This window comes from Rhinocladiella mackenziei (genome assembly GCF_000835555.1).
Source record: "Rhinocladiella mackenziei CBS 650.93 unplaced genomic scaffold supercont1.10, whole genome shotgun sequence".
NCBI lineage: Eukaryota > Fungi > Ascomycota > Eurotiomycetes > Chaetothyriales > Herpotrichiellaceae > Rhinocladiella > Rhinocladiella mackenziei.
Window position 1 is genome coordinate 337,234 of NW_013550595.1, and position 15,549 is coordinate 352,782.

At 49.8% G+C, this 15,549-nt stretch overlaps 5 protein-coding genes across 5 annotated transcripts; 3 read left to right on the top strand and 2 right to left on the bottom strand.

The window, feature by feature from the left end:
- Positions 1–474: 474 nt before the first annotated feature.
- On the top strand, positions 475–4,148 carry Z518_10810 (uncharacterized protein; the record flags this gene model as incomplete). Its single annotated transcript, XM_013411641.1, has 8 exons — positions 475–642; positions 706–1,013; positions 1,072–1,590; positions 2,528–2,736; positions 2,797–2,905; positions 2,955–3,255; positions 3,309–3,525; positions 3,577–4,148. 8 exons carry the CDS (start codon positions 475–477, stop codon positions 4,146–4,148), a joined length of 2,403 nt encoding a protein of 800 aa, XP_013267095.1.
- Positions 4,149–5,408: 1,260 nt separating this feature from the next.
- Z518_10811 (uncharacterized protein) lies at positions 5,409–7,027 on the bottom strand (the record flags this gene model as incomplete). Its single annotated transcript, XM_013411642.1, has 3 exons — positions 5,409–6,230; positions 6,288–6,400; positions 6,451–7,027. The coding sequence occupies 3 exons, from the start codon at positions 7,025–7,027 to the stop codon at positions 5,409–5,411; spliced, it is 1,512 nt and encodes a 503-aa protein (XP_013267096.1).
- A 551-nt stretch (positions 7,028–7,578) lies between these two features.
- On the top strand, positions 7,579–10,750 carry Z518_10812 (uncharacterized protein; the record flags this gene model as incomplete). The annotated part of the gene is made up of 7 exons (XM_013411643.1): positions 7,579–7,945; positions 8,038–8,175; positions 8,234–8,281; positions 8,332–8,415; positions 8,481–9,249; positions 9,312–10,656; positions 10,691–10,750. 7 exons carry the CDS (start codon positions 7,579–7,581, stop codon positions 10,748–10,750), a joined length of 2,811 nt encoding a protein of 936 aa, XP_013267097.1.
- Positions 10,751–11,433: 683 nt separating this feature from the next.
- On the top strand, positions 11,434–12,611 carry Z518_10813 (uncharacterized protein; the record flags this gene model as incomplete). The annotated part of the gene is made up of 2 exons (XM_013411644.1): positions 11,434–11,590; positions 11,824–12,611. The coding sequence occupies 2 exons, from the start codon at positions 11,434–11,436 to the stop codon at positions 12,609–12,611; spliced, it is 945 nt and encodes a 314-aa protein (XP_013267098.1).
- Positions 12,612–12,623: 12 nt separating this feature from the next.
- Positions 12,624–13,822, bottom strand: Z518_10814 (uncharacterized protein; the record flags this gene model as incomplete). Its single annotated transcript, XM_013411645.1, has 3 exons — positions 12,624–12,726; positions 12,774–13,715; positions 13,773–13,822. The coding sequence occupies 3 exons, from the start codon at positions 13,820–13,822 to the stop codon at positions 12,624–12,626; spliced, it is 1,095 nt and encodes a 364-aa protein (XP_013267099.1).
- Between the last annotated feature and the right edge of the window lie 1,727 nt (positions 13,823–15,549).

Consider the following 15,549-nt stretch of genomic DNA (forward strand, 5'->3'; position numbering starts at 1 on the left):
CCCGATAAGGCGTGCTTATGTAACTATCATCACGTGATATATAGCCTTGTTCCGAAAGTCATATACCAGGAATACTTTCTCCTCAGTTATTGCATTCTCTTTTGCTTCCAAAACTGCAGGATCACGCCATGTTCACCCATCAATTGTATAGTTTGAGCCTTGAGCGCGCCTTTCTAGTCAAATCTGGCCCCCACCTTGCATTCCGGTTACCTTTTCCCAACCGGTGTATCATCGCGCCCTGTCTAGCGTGAAAACTAAAAAATTCCTGGCGCAGCCGAACGCAAAAGAAAATCACCAGGCAACTCTTGATTGAACTCAATCAGACTACCCCTCCCGAGTGTCATAGGGTGCGCTTCTCAGGCTGATTGATGGCTGCACAGCCAGATCCAGAATTCTACTTGTACTCGTCCCTCGTCATCCCTATTCTTGCAGTTTCCTTTACTATGGACAAATCCTATGACTTCGTTAAAGGCCATGGCTGGCATACCGTCAGCGGTTATCCGTTTCGCTTGTCATATTCCGCTTTGGATTGTGGGACTCACCAATCTAGGTAACTGGAGAGACATCAAGAAACATGAGATCTTGAGCCATCCTCCCTACAACCAGTACATCTTTCCGGCATGGCATCTTGCCGGGGGAATGGTGAGTATCTATCAATCTACGTGAATGTCGGGAATGATGGACTCACCTTATTCTCCCTAACAGGGAGTTTTCGCCTTGTCGTGGAACTTAGCCATGTGGATTCCTACTGCAGCCTCATCTGGTGCATTTCTATTTTGCATCGGACTGGTAGACTTTGTGATAGCCGTGTGTCTTACAGTAGCCGCGGCTTTGCAAGGAACATATATACCACACAAGAAATCCAGCTGCTCTGAATTTATCAGCTCCCATCCACCCAATTCTACCACCCCCAGCCTTTTCACCGTTATTGCCTCCGACAATTCCACATTCCCGGACTGGCGTCATGTCTGCACGAGCTTTGTGGAAACCTGGTCTTGCCAGATTGCCGTATGGTAAGCCAAAACCCGTGGTTCGAGGTATTGATGGCCAAGCTGATTGAGGCTCGTCCAGTATCCTATATTTCATCTCCGCTTTTTTGAGCATGGTGTTGGGATGTTGGACAGCCAATGGAAGGAGCTACAACGGGCATCACCGCCGTAGCAACTCCTCTAGTTACAGTGGAACCATTGGAGCCACATCTCGCACACGAAGCTTTTGCAAGAAGTTCATATTCTACATCATCTGCTGGCCGCCCTATTTGGTGCTCTGGAAAGGTCCGATCTGGTCCATCCTCAAAATGAGGTACTTTAGACGATTCACTATGAAATTCTGGCATGGCTCCAGACATCGCTCTCCGAAAACAGAACTCTCAGTATTTAGCGAGAAACAAAAGCCACAGCCATCTTCCGTGGACAAATTCGTCGGCCTGTTGCATGAAGATCGCATACAAGAAGGTATTGCGGCAAAATTGCATTTTGTCGATCTCGTCAACCTGAGTTCAACCTGCAAATCAGTTCGACAGGCTCTGGTTTCTCCGAGCAAGAATGTTGACTCCCACGAAAATCTCCGTATTCTGAGCTGCACCGAAGGGTCTAAACTGAATTGTTGGACGTGCCAAAGACAAATATGCAAAGTCTGTCTTCCTAGTCCGCCGCTTTTTGCTAGAGGCTGAAATGGTTTCAACAGGACTGCCAAACGCAGCACCGGAATCTTACCAGCTCAGTTGTGCCGCATATGAAGCACTGCATAGCTTACTGCTCCTCATGCTACTACAGCACCAAATTGCATCGTCCGACCAACACAACCAGGGGGTATCGCCGGGCCCCGTGCTCCTGCTACAAGCAAAAGAGACGAAGATGGTTTGACACAATGTTGGAATATGCCGATGATACGACAATTGAAACACGTCAATATCTTTGTCGAACTTGTGCATCCTTGACAGCGGAACAAGTCCTAGCGAAACGAGAGAAGATTCTTCAGGCGGAATTGCGGTTCCTGGCAGAGCGGGTTCAATCGTGTGGAAATTGTTCTGGTCGGCTGGGAGCCAAAGGACCTAGGTGGTGGGTGTGTACACAATGTGATCGGGAATGTAAGAGTACTATGCATCCTCAATGGGCGAGAAGGAGAGACGGGTGTTGAATGAGACGATTAGCTGCGGTATTAAATTCGGGAATTCATGACGTGACGGTAGCTACTTTGGGCTTTACTGACTTATCCCGTACCATCATTGACCTTACAGAAGCAATGAATACCTTCTTGAATCATGGGTAAGGACGCACTTCAGACATATCTTCCTGGGATTTGACGAGGCATACTCGTCCCCCATGCAGTGTTTCGTCCCCGTCTCATTGCTGCCTTGCTGTGATCTTGGCAAGGGCTGAACACTTCAACAGCGTCGAGTTTCTTTAGCACTGCCACAACATCTGTCGATGCTTCTGCCGAACGTGTAGGGAGTACAGACTCTTCCAAGACTTCACGTCTTTACAAAACTCCGTATTGTTCTGCTGGCTTGATATGATCCACTTAGCAGGGTTGCTACCAGTCAATTGATGGCATTCTTCGCTCGCAGGCTCAAGAACAAACAAGTTCGAACTTTATCTCAGTCGTCTCTTAACTCTGCTGTCTCGCTTCCCAGTTCCGGATTAACGTTTGTCGATAACTGTCAAGGTGCCTCGGCTGCCGTGAGTGAGTTGTCAGGCGTTCTCGACGATGCTATCGAACAGCTAGATCTGCATGGTAAGGACCTTTGAAATCCGTCGAGGCGCAGTCTGTGCTGATTCGGAGTATTGTTCAAAGGGAATCTTCGTGATGGCCTCAAGAGTCACCTCGAGTCACTGGACCAAGAAGCCTCCAAATATGCCAATTGCGGAGTGCCCCGACATGCTCGCTTTGATCCGTGGAATCCGTGAGTGATGATGCGTCTGCTCTCTTTAATGGATGACTTATTGGAAAAGAACATTCCAAGAGTCGGAACTTGTGTATGTTTCTTGGAAGTGCTCTGCATCTGTCTACGAAACCGAACGACGACCACACTTTTCGAACGAGAGCCTAATATTTGACGAATTGAAATTCATCCGGCCCTCTATCACAGGCACCACGAAAGCTGCGTCTTTCACATCCGTTCGTCCCGTCGACTCAGACGCCAGAACGAACCCAATGCTTCCAGCCCTGATAGTGGCTATTCGAGGGACGGAGAACTTGGTTGCACACATGGTGAATCTAAATGGACAGCCAAAGATGTTCCACCTTCCTACGGTAAAACAAGCTTCTTCCCCTTTCCAATCTATCCTGAGCTAAAATGGTACCAGATCCGTGACGGAACTTCAATAATCGAATCGATGCAAGCTCACGGAGGTTTCCTCAATGGCGCGGAGGCATTGTTACCAGAGGTCATTGGCGAATTGGGTCGGCTTCACGAATCTGAACCTACCATATTCCCCCACGTGGTATTTACTGGCCATTCCGCCGGTGGCGCCATTGCATCTCTTCTATATTTGAAGATATTCTCGGATGCTCATCGAATATGTATCTGAATCTACCCTGTTCGGCATCAAGAACACTAATCTCGCATTATAGACCCCAATTTTCAATTATCCTGTATCACATTCGGAAGCCCACCCATCATCAATCCCAGACCGATGATGCCCCAGCAACAAAACCGAAATGGAGTTATGGTCCTATCCATTGTCAATGAATACGACCTGGTCACTCGATCCGACACATCATATATCCGATCACTAGCTTCGTTATTCCGCTCGATTTACAGACAACCGCCGATCCTCGAGGCTAAAGATCCGGACTCATTGACCAATTCAGCATTGGTGACTGAAACAGAAAGTAATCTTCCATCCTTTCCTTTCACACAGGCCAGAAATATCGCAGAGAACGAATGGGCTCTTCCACTGCCTGAATACCACCATGTCGGCGATATAGTTCTCTTGACGAAGGATTTGGTGATGTCAAATGATCAACTAACGAATGCATTGCATCGAGGAGCAACAGAAATTGCGCTGAAGGCGCTTAGGGTGCCGCATGAGGAGTTTGGCAGGATGCTCTTCTGTAGAATCGGAGTGCATAGGCGGAAAGAGTATGACTCTCGCGTGGAACAGATACTTGCAGGCCGGTTTAACAGAAGGTCTGGGTGGTGATTTACATACCTAATAGGTACCTGAAATGCGTGATATAGAATGTAATATTGCAACTGAAGAAGAGTTGTGAACGAGATCATATCAGATGCGTCAGGGTTAGGTAAGTGGGTTTCTTGCTCGCGACTGCAAGCTGTAAATGCCATAGGGGAAGACAGGCTGATGTATCGGAATCGACGCACAGAGATGTCTCAGCACGTTCACCTCTGGGGGGCTGAGCGTTCAACGTCACCGAAATCCACTGCAAAGAATAAGGCGAGGTACCTCTCTCGCTGCGTCCGGATATCTTCGTCCTACCTTTGTCTGGATCTGGGTCGAAAGTCTTGTCATGCTTAATTGCTCTGTACGCAGTGGTTGCCAGGTTGTCATCGACAAAGAGACTGAGTAGGAGCTGTCTAGCAGCTGACTTCGTAGTCGGTAGAAACTGGTGGACAGGTTTGTACCAGTGAAGGCTAGCCGGAAGGGGGTGAGAAGGATTCAGAGAGCTCGACCGGTTTGAGCAAACTGTAGAACTTCATATTATAACTATGGCGTCAAGGCCTCTATTGGAGGAAGGCTGAATGACAGACCAAGACTGGTGATATGTAGAATCCTTGGGTTATCTATCCGCCAATGTGCAATCCCGGCAGTCTCTGAAGGGATTGGCGCTGGCCGTCTTTCATGGATAATGCCACTGAAATGGAAAGTTTTCCAAGCTTCCAAGCAAATGTATCCAGATGTCCGAGTGGTCAGGCAAGTCGCTCGAGTCTAGGAACAACTCGTGAGCAAGATAAGACCCTCTGCGAGGCCAGAAAAGTGAGATCACAGCATGCCATATCTTCCGTCCGAAGCGTCGTTCGAGTTGAGGCTCAAGACAGGATTTCGACCATGCTAGTGTAACTGCAAGCTAGATGTTGTCGTGCCCCCGTGATAAATATCATTCGGGGACTTCGTGGTGCTTTGAATGGTTCTCGCGATCCCAATTAGCCTTTTGATACCACTGGTACACTGAGTTAATGGCTTCACAGCTTGGTCGAGTTAATCTTATCGATACATACAACAGCTCCGGCATGGGAGTAGACCACATGCAGCCACTAGTAGGGGCTTCCTCGAAAGCACCCAATCTTCAGCCTCAGAGGTGGCGAAACCCGGAGGCGATACCTGTAGCAAATGAGGTGCTCATAAGTATTCACATATAACCATCAGCTACAGAGGACGGAGTACAGAAAACAAAGCCACCAGATCAAATTAAATGAACCAGAGTGATTCCTATACCTCATGCAGTCACCGTTGGGGGCCGGCCACCCAAGTCCGTCGGGCTTTCTCCGCCGTGCGGTAATATTGGACATCGGCAGAAACTTGATTTACAAGACTCTCGATGTCAGCAGGTGTCTCAGTGTTGTTATCACTGTCCTCCAGATCTGCCTTCTCCAACGCCGACACTAGGGCTTCGCAATCCCAGCAGGTACAAATATGATACTTGGCCCCGAATCGAATCCGGTATAGGCTCTCCGTGCGTTCCATACCGTTGTTCAACGTGGTCTTTCCCAGCTTGTCGTCGTGATCGATGAAATCACCTGCTAAAACCGCCGTTGCGATGGTATACCGTTGATGAGAGAGTTGATGCGTGTGCCATACGAGATCGATGTCCAAAGTCGGAACGAGCATGGTATGGGGATACAACTTGAAGAGCTGCAGGAACCGGCCATAGCGGGCTCGTGCCCGGGTCAGGGTCCCCAGGGCTGCAGGACTCCGGATCCAGAGCTGTAGTTCCATCTTCTGGCAAAATGAAAGTTGCCTTGTCACTGCGTCCGCGATGTCCTTGACGGTCAGGTTGTTGGCATCGTTGCCTTTGTCAAGCAGGCCCAGGAACGCCTTGCCGCCCGGCAGCAGATCCTTTTCGTACACATGTTTTGATTCGTAGACCTCCAATCTCGGAATGGTGCTCTCGATGAGCCCTGCGAGTTTGATTGCCACGGGCTCGGAAACGCTGTGATGGCAGATGCTTTCGAATAGGTCAGGCTCGAGACCAGTCATTTCCTGGAATTTCTCGAGGGCGGGCGTTGGGGGTGTGAATGCATAGTTTTCAGAGTTGATTGCCTCGTGCTGAGAGAAAAGATTAGTATGTTAGGATTATGGTGTGGCATTCTGCTGGCCACTCACGATCTCTTTCCAAGGGAACCCAACTTGGACGACAGTCATCAGGTCGTGGGCCTGGCAAAATTTGACATAGTAGCTTGGGTTTAAAAGGACGGCATGCCAAACCATTAAGATATCTACATGCCTACGTTAGCCAGTGATTGTTCCAAGTTCCAAATCGACAAACCGAGCGGCGGTGGGAAGAATCCCATCCGTCTGGTCTGATCTAATGCCGCTAGCTTTGCATCAATAGCGCTGATCCAGACCAAAAATCGTTTGACCGCCATATTCAGGTACGTAGGCCATTTCCGCTTCCTTCGGGTGTCGAATGTCGAGTCCTTCAGCCTCTTCGTTCTATGTCGCCATTGGACCGTTCTTGGCCGTGGAAAAATGGTGAAGGCTCGGTCCAGGGATCTAGATTGATCAACCGTATAGTGCAGAGTGGAGATGCAGAGAAGCAGTTCAAGATGGACGGCACATTCCGCCACCGTTGGGAGACTGGCACTGGAAGAGGCGGGTGATCCATTCTGAAAGTCCCCTGTTAGGAGCGATGTGAGACCGCGGAAAACTTCCGGGTTGGGAATAACTGGCTGGGTGGCAGATTGTCCTGTTCCTGTACTTATCCTCGGGGGGTATGCCGTGGTCGGAGAATTCTGGCGTCGATGTTGGTTTATCGACCACGATGGGGTGACAGTCGGTTTTCCGACTGTATTCTTGCTTGAGGTATGAAGGTCAATTTGGTTATCGTCGATGGTAAGAGACATCTTTGATGTGGGTAGGCACAATCAAACAGAAGCGCTCAGACGGGAGTGAGATGCGACCAGGTAGATATCCAAGGATCGTCAATGACGCCGGATCGATACGAGTATATCTTGCAGTCGACTCGATATTGGGTGCTCACCCTCACAAGGCAATCTGGCAATCCTTGTCCGAGGTGGCCGAGAGGTGAAGTCTCACGCGATGTCACTTCTAGCTCGTGTCATCGGTCGAGAAGAAGCCTCGTGGAGTAAAGAAAGAATGCCAGATCCCCATTGAAAGAATTGTAGAGTCAGCCTTTGGACTGCAATAAACAGGGCGCAGCTGGGATGGAGAATGTTGAGGCAGGCTTGCCCGCTCAAAGTCGATTGTACTGCAACTTTTCTGCCTCAGCCACAATCATCCCTGTCCTTCCCCTCCTCCAAGTCGCCTTGGATGACTTGGGCTCACACAAGGCTTAAACCTCTCAAATGTCCGATCAAACCATTGTACAAAGATGAAAACGTGCCCGAGCGCGCACCTTGCGATAATGTGAAGTAGCTTCCTGCTGCCCATTTCAATGGCACCGGCGATCCTCCGCAACATTGCAGCCGTGGTCGCTGCCAAACGAATCATAAACAGCCATCCGCAGTCACAAATACATTCGAGTTCCAATTCCACACCCAGTGACAATATCACTGCTGCACCAGATCAACCATGGGGAGAAGTCGGACCTGCAGATACTCATCTCCTCCCGGAGTTGAAGAAGTTATACTGGATCGGTGTCAGAAGCGAGCTGGAAAATATCCTCTTCGCCCTCCGAGAATGGCGAAAGCCCGAGTTCGCAGATCCTGATAGCATTGAAAACGAGGATGATTTTATTCATGGGTTTGACACCTTTGTAGACCAGGTTTGTCAAGGATCTAGAGCGTTTGCAAGACGATATGGTATGTATCAAATCGCAGAGGCTAAAAGATCTTCCGTCGTATCTACTTCTACCCTTATACTTCTCATCCCTGACTCCTTTCAACTCGATCAGAGGAACGGAAACGTGCGAAACCAAACACCAATTATCATTTGCCTAGTTACGCTGCTGCGTTGCATGAGCGAGGATTGGATCTGAAAGCTGATCGGATTAGCTCTAAGATCAAACAATCACTGAGGGAGGAAGTTCAAGGTACGCATACCGATCCCTTGAGGCTTTTATACCTTGCTAAAATCAACAGACCCGATAGGTACTCCCCTCCTTGAGGAACGGGTGAGGTTGCTTCTTCAGAGCGCCGGTGTGTGGGGTTCTTCTGCGTTGCTGAGGGACTATGTTGACGTCCTTCAGGTTTGCTTGACATAGAGAAGCTGATCGAGCATCGCCCTCCATTGGATGGCTGGCAGTTTTGGCGGAGACCCGGCGTACCGCAGCGTTTGTTTTTCCCCAGAGCAACCCTATATCAACCATCAATTTGGCTAACGCTGACTCCTGTTCAGTAACCCTTTCCCGCTATACCAAAGATTCCATTCCAATCTTCTCCAGCGCGCATTGCTCAACATGCAACACCGTCATCCGAGGGCCCATGTTTTACTCTTCCACGACTCCTCATGACCAACTAGCCTCAACATCCTCTATACCAGATTGGAAGATTTGCGAAGCTTGTTACCTAGAGCGCTACTATGGTCAACCCAACGTCTACAAAGTCCACAAACATTGTGTCCTCGACGGTTCAATATCCCCAACTAGCAGCCGCAAGATATGCCGATGCACTCGGGTTCCTCACTCCGATAAATCGGGCCGATATCGTACTTTGTTTCCTATTAATAACGATGACAAACATGTCACGACGTCGAGAAAGGGAGGGTTACAATGCCCTTTATTGTCACTGGGTGACGCGATCGCAGAATCGAAATACGACGCGATGCAGACGCTCGTCACAAAACGAATACCACTGAGCGAAGAGAAACGCCGGGCACAGTTGAACCCGGCCGAATTGGAGAAACTGAAGCAATCTGAAAGTAAAGGTATCAGGAAGAAGAAGAAGAAGAAGGAGAATGACGCAACACTGCAAGTTTCTACGATGCCGAGTCTGGTCGACGAGACGGATCGGATTGGCACCCAGGGCAAGTCGAGTGAGGTTAGAGAGGCCGAGGCCGACGAGGATATCCCGTTCTTCATGCGGCGGTACATTGAGAAATATCCGTTTGGGAACGTTCACATGGCTTTGAGGGTTGGCCCGTTGATCATTGAGAATGGCGTGGCACAGTATATTCCCCCCCCCCTTTGATATCCACCCACCCGATATACTGACAATTTTCTCTTCACAGCACAAAAGGGGGAGCATTGGTAACATTACGAGATCCGGCTCAACTCTCTCCTAGCAGAGATTCCAGATCTTTGCCGCCGCCCTACCACGTAGGATATGCAATAGCAGAAGATTCCCGGCGCACGGTTTGGTCCCAGTCACACCGTCAACGAGGCAGAAAGAGATACAAAGCAATTATGAAACAAATTATCGGAGTCCCTTTTACCGGCATTCTGGACAGAAAGATTGAAGACAGTATTGTCCAAACTCTTATAGCGGGAAGCGACATGCCATTTGACGATCCGGGATTATCACTTGCGGACCAGAGAAAACTGATTGATTCAATATTACTCGAATTGATGCCAAAAGTGAAACGACTCTTAGAATCTAGAGTCGACGTTTATCTGACATCGATCAGCCAGCGACTCATCCACCAAGATACAAAGCTTCGCTGGAGCCCGACGAAGAACAGCTGCCAGAGCTTCTGTGACGCGATCCTGAACTGGGATCACTTCGGACAGTTCATCCCTGACAATCCGCCGCCCTATCCGCTCTCTCCTGGGTCCCAATCTCAATCTCAATCTCGACCACATCCACTCTACCTCATTTCCTTCGCCACGAGACCCAGCTCCTACACTCGCAACAAAATTGCCACCAAGTTCGACGTTCCATCGGGCCTGACTGAAGAGTACCTACTCAAATTCCGGTACGGGCGGCATGAGGAAGCTGACATCATCGACACTCTGCACGAATACTGGTTTGACTTCGCAGCCTTTGGGAAGCACCTGTACCCGAATCAGACCTTATTCCCATGGGACTGCACCGAGGCGTTTGGACGATACCCGACACGGTGTGGCGACTGCAACCTGTCCAAACACGTCTGGGCATTTCCCTTTGATAGCTGGAGTATCATCTCGCTGCACCTGGGGCGAGACAGGTGGATGTATGCTCCAACACGTGGCGAGAAACTGCCGCTTTCAGACGCCGAGTGGTTTAAAAACCGTCTCACACTGCTGCACGCCCAGAATCTCCTGTTGAGAGTCGGGGCGGCCATGCACCGGGTTCCAGCTTTCCGAACTGCGACCAAGTGGCTGCATACATCGGAAGACACCTCCGTCGACAGGCTGAAACTAGGTGGTATCCATCGAGCACAGCCGTTCAGCCATGTCTTTGACCAAGGGCTGTATCATCAATATTTCATTGCCGAGTGGGCCATCCGGGATCTCGATGAGCGTGTCAGGCAATATGAAGAACTCCGGGACGGACGGGTCCGGCTCAAAGATGTCCCTGGCCCTCGGAGAGTTGGAGAAAGCGAGGCAAAGAGGCAGAGACGTGAGATGGAAGAAGAGAACTACTATTCTACTGGGGTGTATGGTGGACATGGGCTTTGGCTTGGTGCAGTTGCGGATTCAGGATTGGGGCCCGTGGACTGTTCTTTCGATGTTGGAACAGATAATATAGGGGATACAGGGTGTGCGAGCAATTGTGGTTCAGGGTGCGCTAGTGCTTGTGGCGGTTCAGGCGGAGGGGGGTGTGCCGGAGGACCTGGAGGTGGCGGTTGCGGCGGAGGGGGATGTGGTGGAGGAGGCGGAGGTGGAGGCGGAGGGTGTGGAGGGGGTGGTGGATGATTGTTTATATCAAAATTTAAAAGAGGTGTTTGTTCATATTACAACCCCCCCTTTTTTTGCAGTGACGTCAGAGGAAGCAAGGCATAACAGGAGATTAGCCGCTGCAATAGACGGCTAACTTCTCCACCGTACCCAGGTACTGATTGGTCTCTTGCTCCACCGAAATCGACCCCAGATCTCCTAATCGGTGAAATAGCCTCGGTTGTTTTGACTCTCTTCCCTCGATTTGCGAGTATCCCTGCTCAAGGCCAGGCGAAAGAGATCACATTGCATTTTCCTTGTATGCTTCATAGCGTTTGGACTGCAGTTCTGACCCCCTCGTCTTTCCTCGCATTGCATTGCCTTGTGTCGGATATCGTCTCAACGCAGTCCAACACCAGACCCAAAGGCCAAAATCCACCACGTATTCCTGACAGACACAAGAATCTCCCTCCCTTCGCCGCTCACATATCGACGAATTCACCCCTGCCTGCTCCCTTCCGCTTTACTTGAGAGTCTGCAGAAACTGCCAAGAAGATGACCTCTGTTCCCAAACAGCGGCTTGCCGCGCTTTCCAAGCAACTTGTTGAAGGTATTCCGAGTGAAGGCACATTCGAGGAGATCCCGCGCATTCGGCACGTCGCAGATAGTTCGACGGGGCCGAGAGTCAAGGGGAAAGTGGTTATTGTTACTGGTACGCACCTAATATACCCCACACGAGCACACACTGCATTATACGGGCGTCGAAATATATGGAGGGCCGTAGGTAAAGAAATTTGGAGAGAATGATAAACAAGAAACATGAACTGGGTTATGCTACGCTTGGCTAGAGGAGAGATAGACTGGCTCGTACTGGCTGGGACACACTGGTTTGGTTTTGATTTCCCTGGGAAATGGAACATTAATTGACGTGAAATTATTTTGTAGGGTGCAACTCGCCTATCGGCATTGGTCGGGCATCTGCACACCAATATGCCCAGAACGGCGCGAAAGCAGTGTATATCTGTGACTACGCAGACCAGTACCTAGAGATGCACCAACGGGAAATGAAGTCCTTGTACCCGGAGTGCAAAGTCCACTGCGTCAAGATGGATGTCGGGGACGAAGCGCAGGTCAAAGCCGTCGTGGATGACTGTATGGCAAAGTACGGCCAGTTGGATATCATGTTCGCCAATGCAGGTGTGACGGGGGTGCCGAACACGTATGAGCATATCACGAGCGAAGCATTTATGAATACGATGCGTGTGAATGCGTTGGGTGTGTTCTTGTGCGCCAAGTATGCGGCCATGGCGATGCAGAAGACGAACGCCGAGAAGAGATATCCTGGTGGCAGTATTATTGGGACGGCCTCCGTGGCAGGGTTGAGGTCGAATGCCGGTGGGACGGATTACTCGATGAGTAAGGCTGCGGTGGTGTCGCTGGCGCAGACCCTGTCGTATCAATTGGCGGGAACTGGTGTGAGAGTAAATGCCTTGTGTCCTGGTGTGATAGAAACGGGGATGACTAAGGCCATGTATGATCAGGCTAGAAGTCGGGGGACGGAGAAGAAGATTGGACAGCTGAACCCTCTACAAAGAGGGGCGGTGGCCGATGAAGTTGCGAGAGTGGCGCTCTTCTTGGGGAGTGACGAGGCTAGTTATGTTAACGGTCAGGCTTGGGCGGTATGTGGTGGCCTAAGTGCCGGTCATCCTTTTGTACCAGGCAAATTGGCATGAGAAAGACAAGAATCAGATGCGTGGCCTCCGCCGGCGAGATCCTTCTGAAGCACTTCCAACACCTTTTTCTCGTCGATATCTGTCCGTGCCATCGGCTCTCTGGCGTCGGGTCCCTCTTTCGGGGGATTCGTCGGCACATCCACGGGCATCTCCGATCCATACACCTGGGTGTACTTCTCGTCTGAGATGAACGGCTCGCTCAAAGCGTCAGGCGCTTCCTTCCTGACATGGAAGGTTGGGAATTCAAGCAACGTTTTATCGCGAAGAACACCATCCAAGGTGGATGTAGGCGATATTGGTATCAGACATTTTAGTTTCGACATCGTCTTCGGTCTGAGGAGGTAAAAATGAAGATTGCGAATTATTGGCGAAATTTCTAGACTTTTTGCTCCTGTTTCCAGTGTGTCGGAAGGGTCTTGGACACGTTTGTCCCGACTAGATGCCTCATTCTTTGAACCGTCATCTTGGTTTTCCATGTCTGGAGTCGACGTGGGCTGGTCTTGTGCGATCCTCGCGTGGGAAGAGTCCGGCTGGGTGTTTTCAGTGTCAGGTTGTGTAGCCGGCACGCTTGTGGTTTCAGCATCACTCCGTTTCCGTTTCCTGCGGATTTTAGTCTTGCCAAAGATGGCCACAAATGCTTCCCCCACAGTCCTCAATTCAATGACGTTGTGGAATTTCTTTTCACCGTCATAAAGTATCCATTCCGTTGTCCACATGATACCTTTAGGAGTCCAATGTGACTTGTTTTGGGTATTTCGAGATAGACCACGAGGAGCTTTGATCAAATGAATCCCTCTATTCTCAACCTCGGTATCAAACCTTCGCTTCGGATCATGGCCATGTCGATTGACGCCACTAGGGGCCAAGTCTATGCCTTTGTCTAGGACTAGGTCATCTGCTTTCTGCAGGGATCTTTCGACGGATGTGATAAAATTAAAGTCCTGGTCGACAGAAGCTGGCGTTGCTAACTCTGCCCGTTTTCGATAGGCTGTAGGATTTCGAATGCCAGAACATTGAGCCCATGTTTTATGGCGCCGGACACAAGGTAGGGAACACGTATGGATGCCGCATCGGGGACAGGTGTATTTGATAGAATTAGCATGACTAGGTTCCAGAAGTCAATAGCAACCCGTCCCAAACAGGTACCCTAATCAAACTTACCAAATAGCACAGAGATCCGTCAATAAGATATTACCTTTGGTTTCCTGCATGGTGAACCCAAGTGTTCAAGACAGTATCCGTGAGTGTGGTTTTGCAAGCGGGAGCTGGACTCAAACGTTGAGAAATTTGTTTTTCGTGCCCATGTTTCCGCCGGGCACAGGTTCCTTATCGTTATCGGCCCAAATGCGGAGAAGTGTTGGTCACTGAAGGGGTATTAGCCTGCAGCAAAAGCTTTCAGTTCACCAGCCATGTCCTGCATCTGTATATCCAGTCCCCGTTCCTGGGCTTCCAATTACCGTTTCCCGTTACCACCATCCCCAGCGACTCGGCCCATATCTAGCGAAGACAAGCGGAAGAGCATGCGAGGTGCTAAAGAGGATGTTTTAGGATATCAGATGATCAGCTTGCACGACAAGCAAATCCTTCTCTCTGGACAAAAATCTGCAGGACAAATATACTGTAGTGAGTCAAGGGTTCACATTCGAAACACTCGTATTCGCGAGTGAAGTTTCGACATCGGATCCAATTTCTTTGGCTTCAACTCAAAAGGATTTTACGGTTTCTGCATACATCCGTGCCTACAGTCAAAATATTATGACTACAAGCCCGCATCTTTATCCAGGATAGACCTGGTGAGTACTAGGAGAAGATAGTATCATGTCGGCATCTTTTCGACTCAATAAGGTATAGGGATACCTGCCGTGAACCGAAGACACCCATCCTGCGGAGCTCAGATGATTAAAGTTTTGGACACAACCAACACCGAATCAAACTTTTTATTCGAATATAACCAATTGCACGCGAATGCCTCACATAAAAAGTCATGCCCGAACGGGAGAAGCAAGAAGAAGTTTGGCAATGATTCTCAACCTCTGAGTTGCAATGTACAAAAATGCGAACCGACCTGAAGATTGGGAATGTAAAATGTCATATCGGGAAATTACAACGTCCCGGAGGGATTTTCCCCAAGAACGATTAGCCTGTGTGAGAGGGATCGTGGCGAAAATGTCAACTGAATTCTACATCTCTACCGAAACAACTTCAATGCATATTGATTCATTCAGAAAGAGGACATGCACAGCTGAGCCCAGGACCGGATGACGGGTCCATCAACCCCTGAACTGGGCAAGACAACAATTGCAAGCCCCCTCTTTTTTCGTTAAGGTTCAAAGGCCGAGAACCCATTGGCTATCGACCATTGGGGACAGACCAATCCGGGAAAAAAAGTGTAATGGCAGTGGCAGAGCAGTCCAAAGATGTCAAACAACTTTTCGGCTCATCACAGCAGGAGTGGATCAGAAACCTGGTTCTGATGTGGCAGCCAAATTGAGGCCCGCTGGGGAAAAAAGCGACGGGGGGGAGCCAAAGACCAGGGACAAACCAGGGGAGACCGACACAAGGTTGGGTGGTGGCCCTAGAGTGGGCTCGATGGTGATGAGCTTGGTGGTGCGGAACTCCTGGCTAGACTCAAGAGGGACAAACAGGAGTCGCGCGTCAGCTCCGTCAGCTGGGAGAGAATTCGTATTGGTTGCGCCTATGGCCTTGTCTGGCTCTGGATTTTGCGGTGGAATTTTTGGGTGGCATTGGAAACTCAATCTCTGGTCCCGTTCCACCCAACCCTGAAAAAGGTTTCCGGTCGCATTTTGTATGAACTATGTACTCTCAACTATCTTTGCAGCCCAGCAAAAGAAATGATCCACTTGTCTACCGCATCTGACTTAAATTCCCACCTTCGCCTCTGATGCAGAAACGCCTCGACGCGGAGCGAAATGGTCGA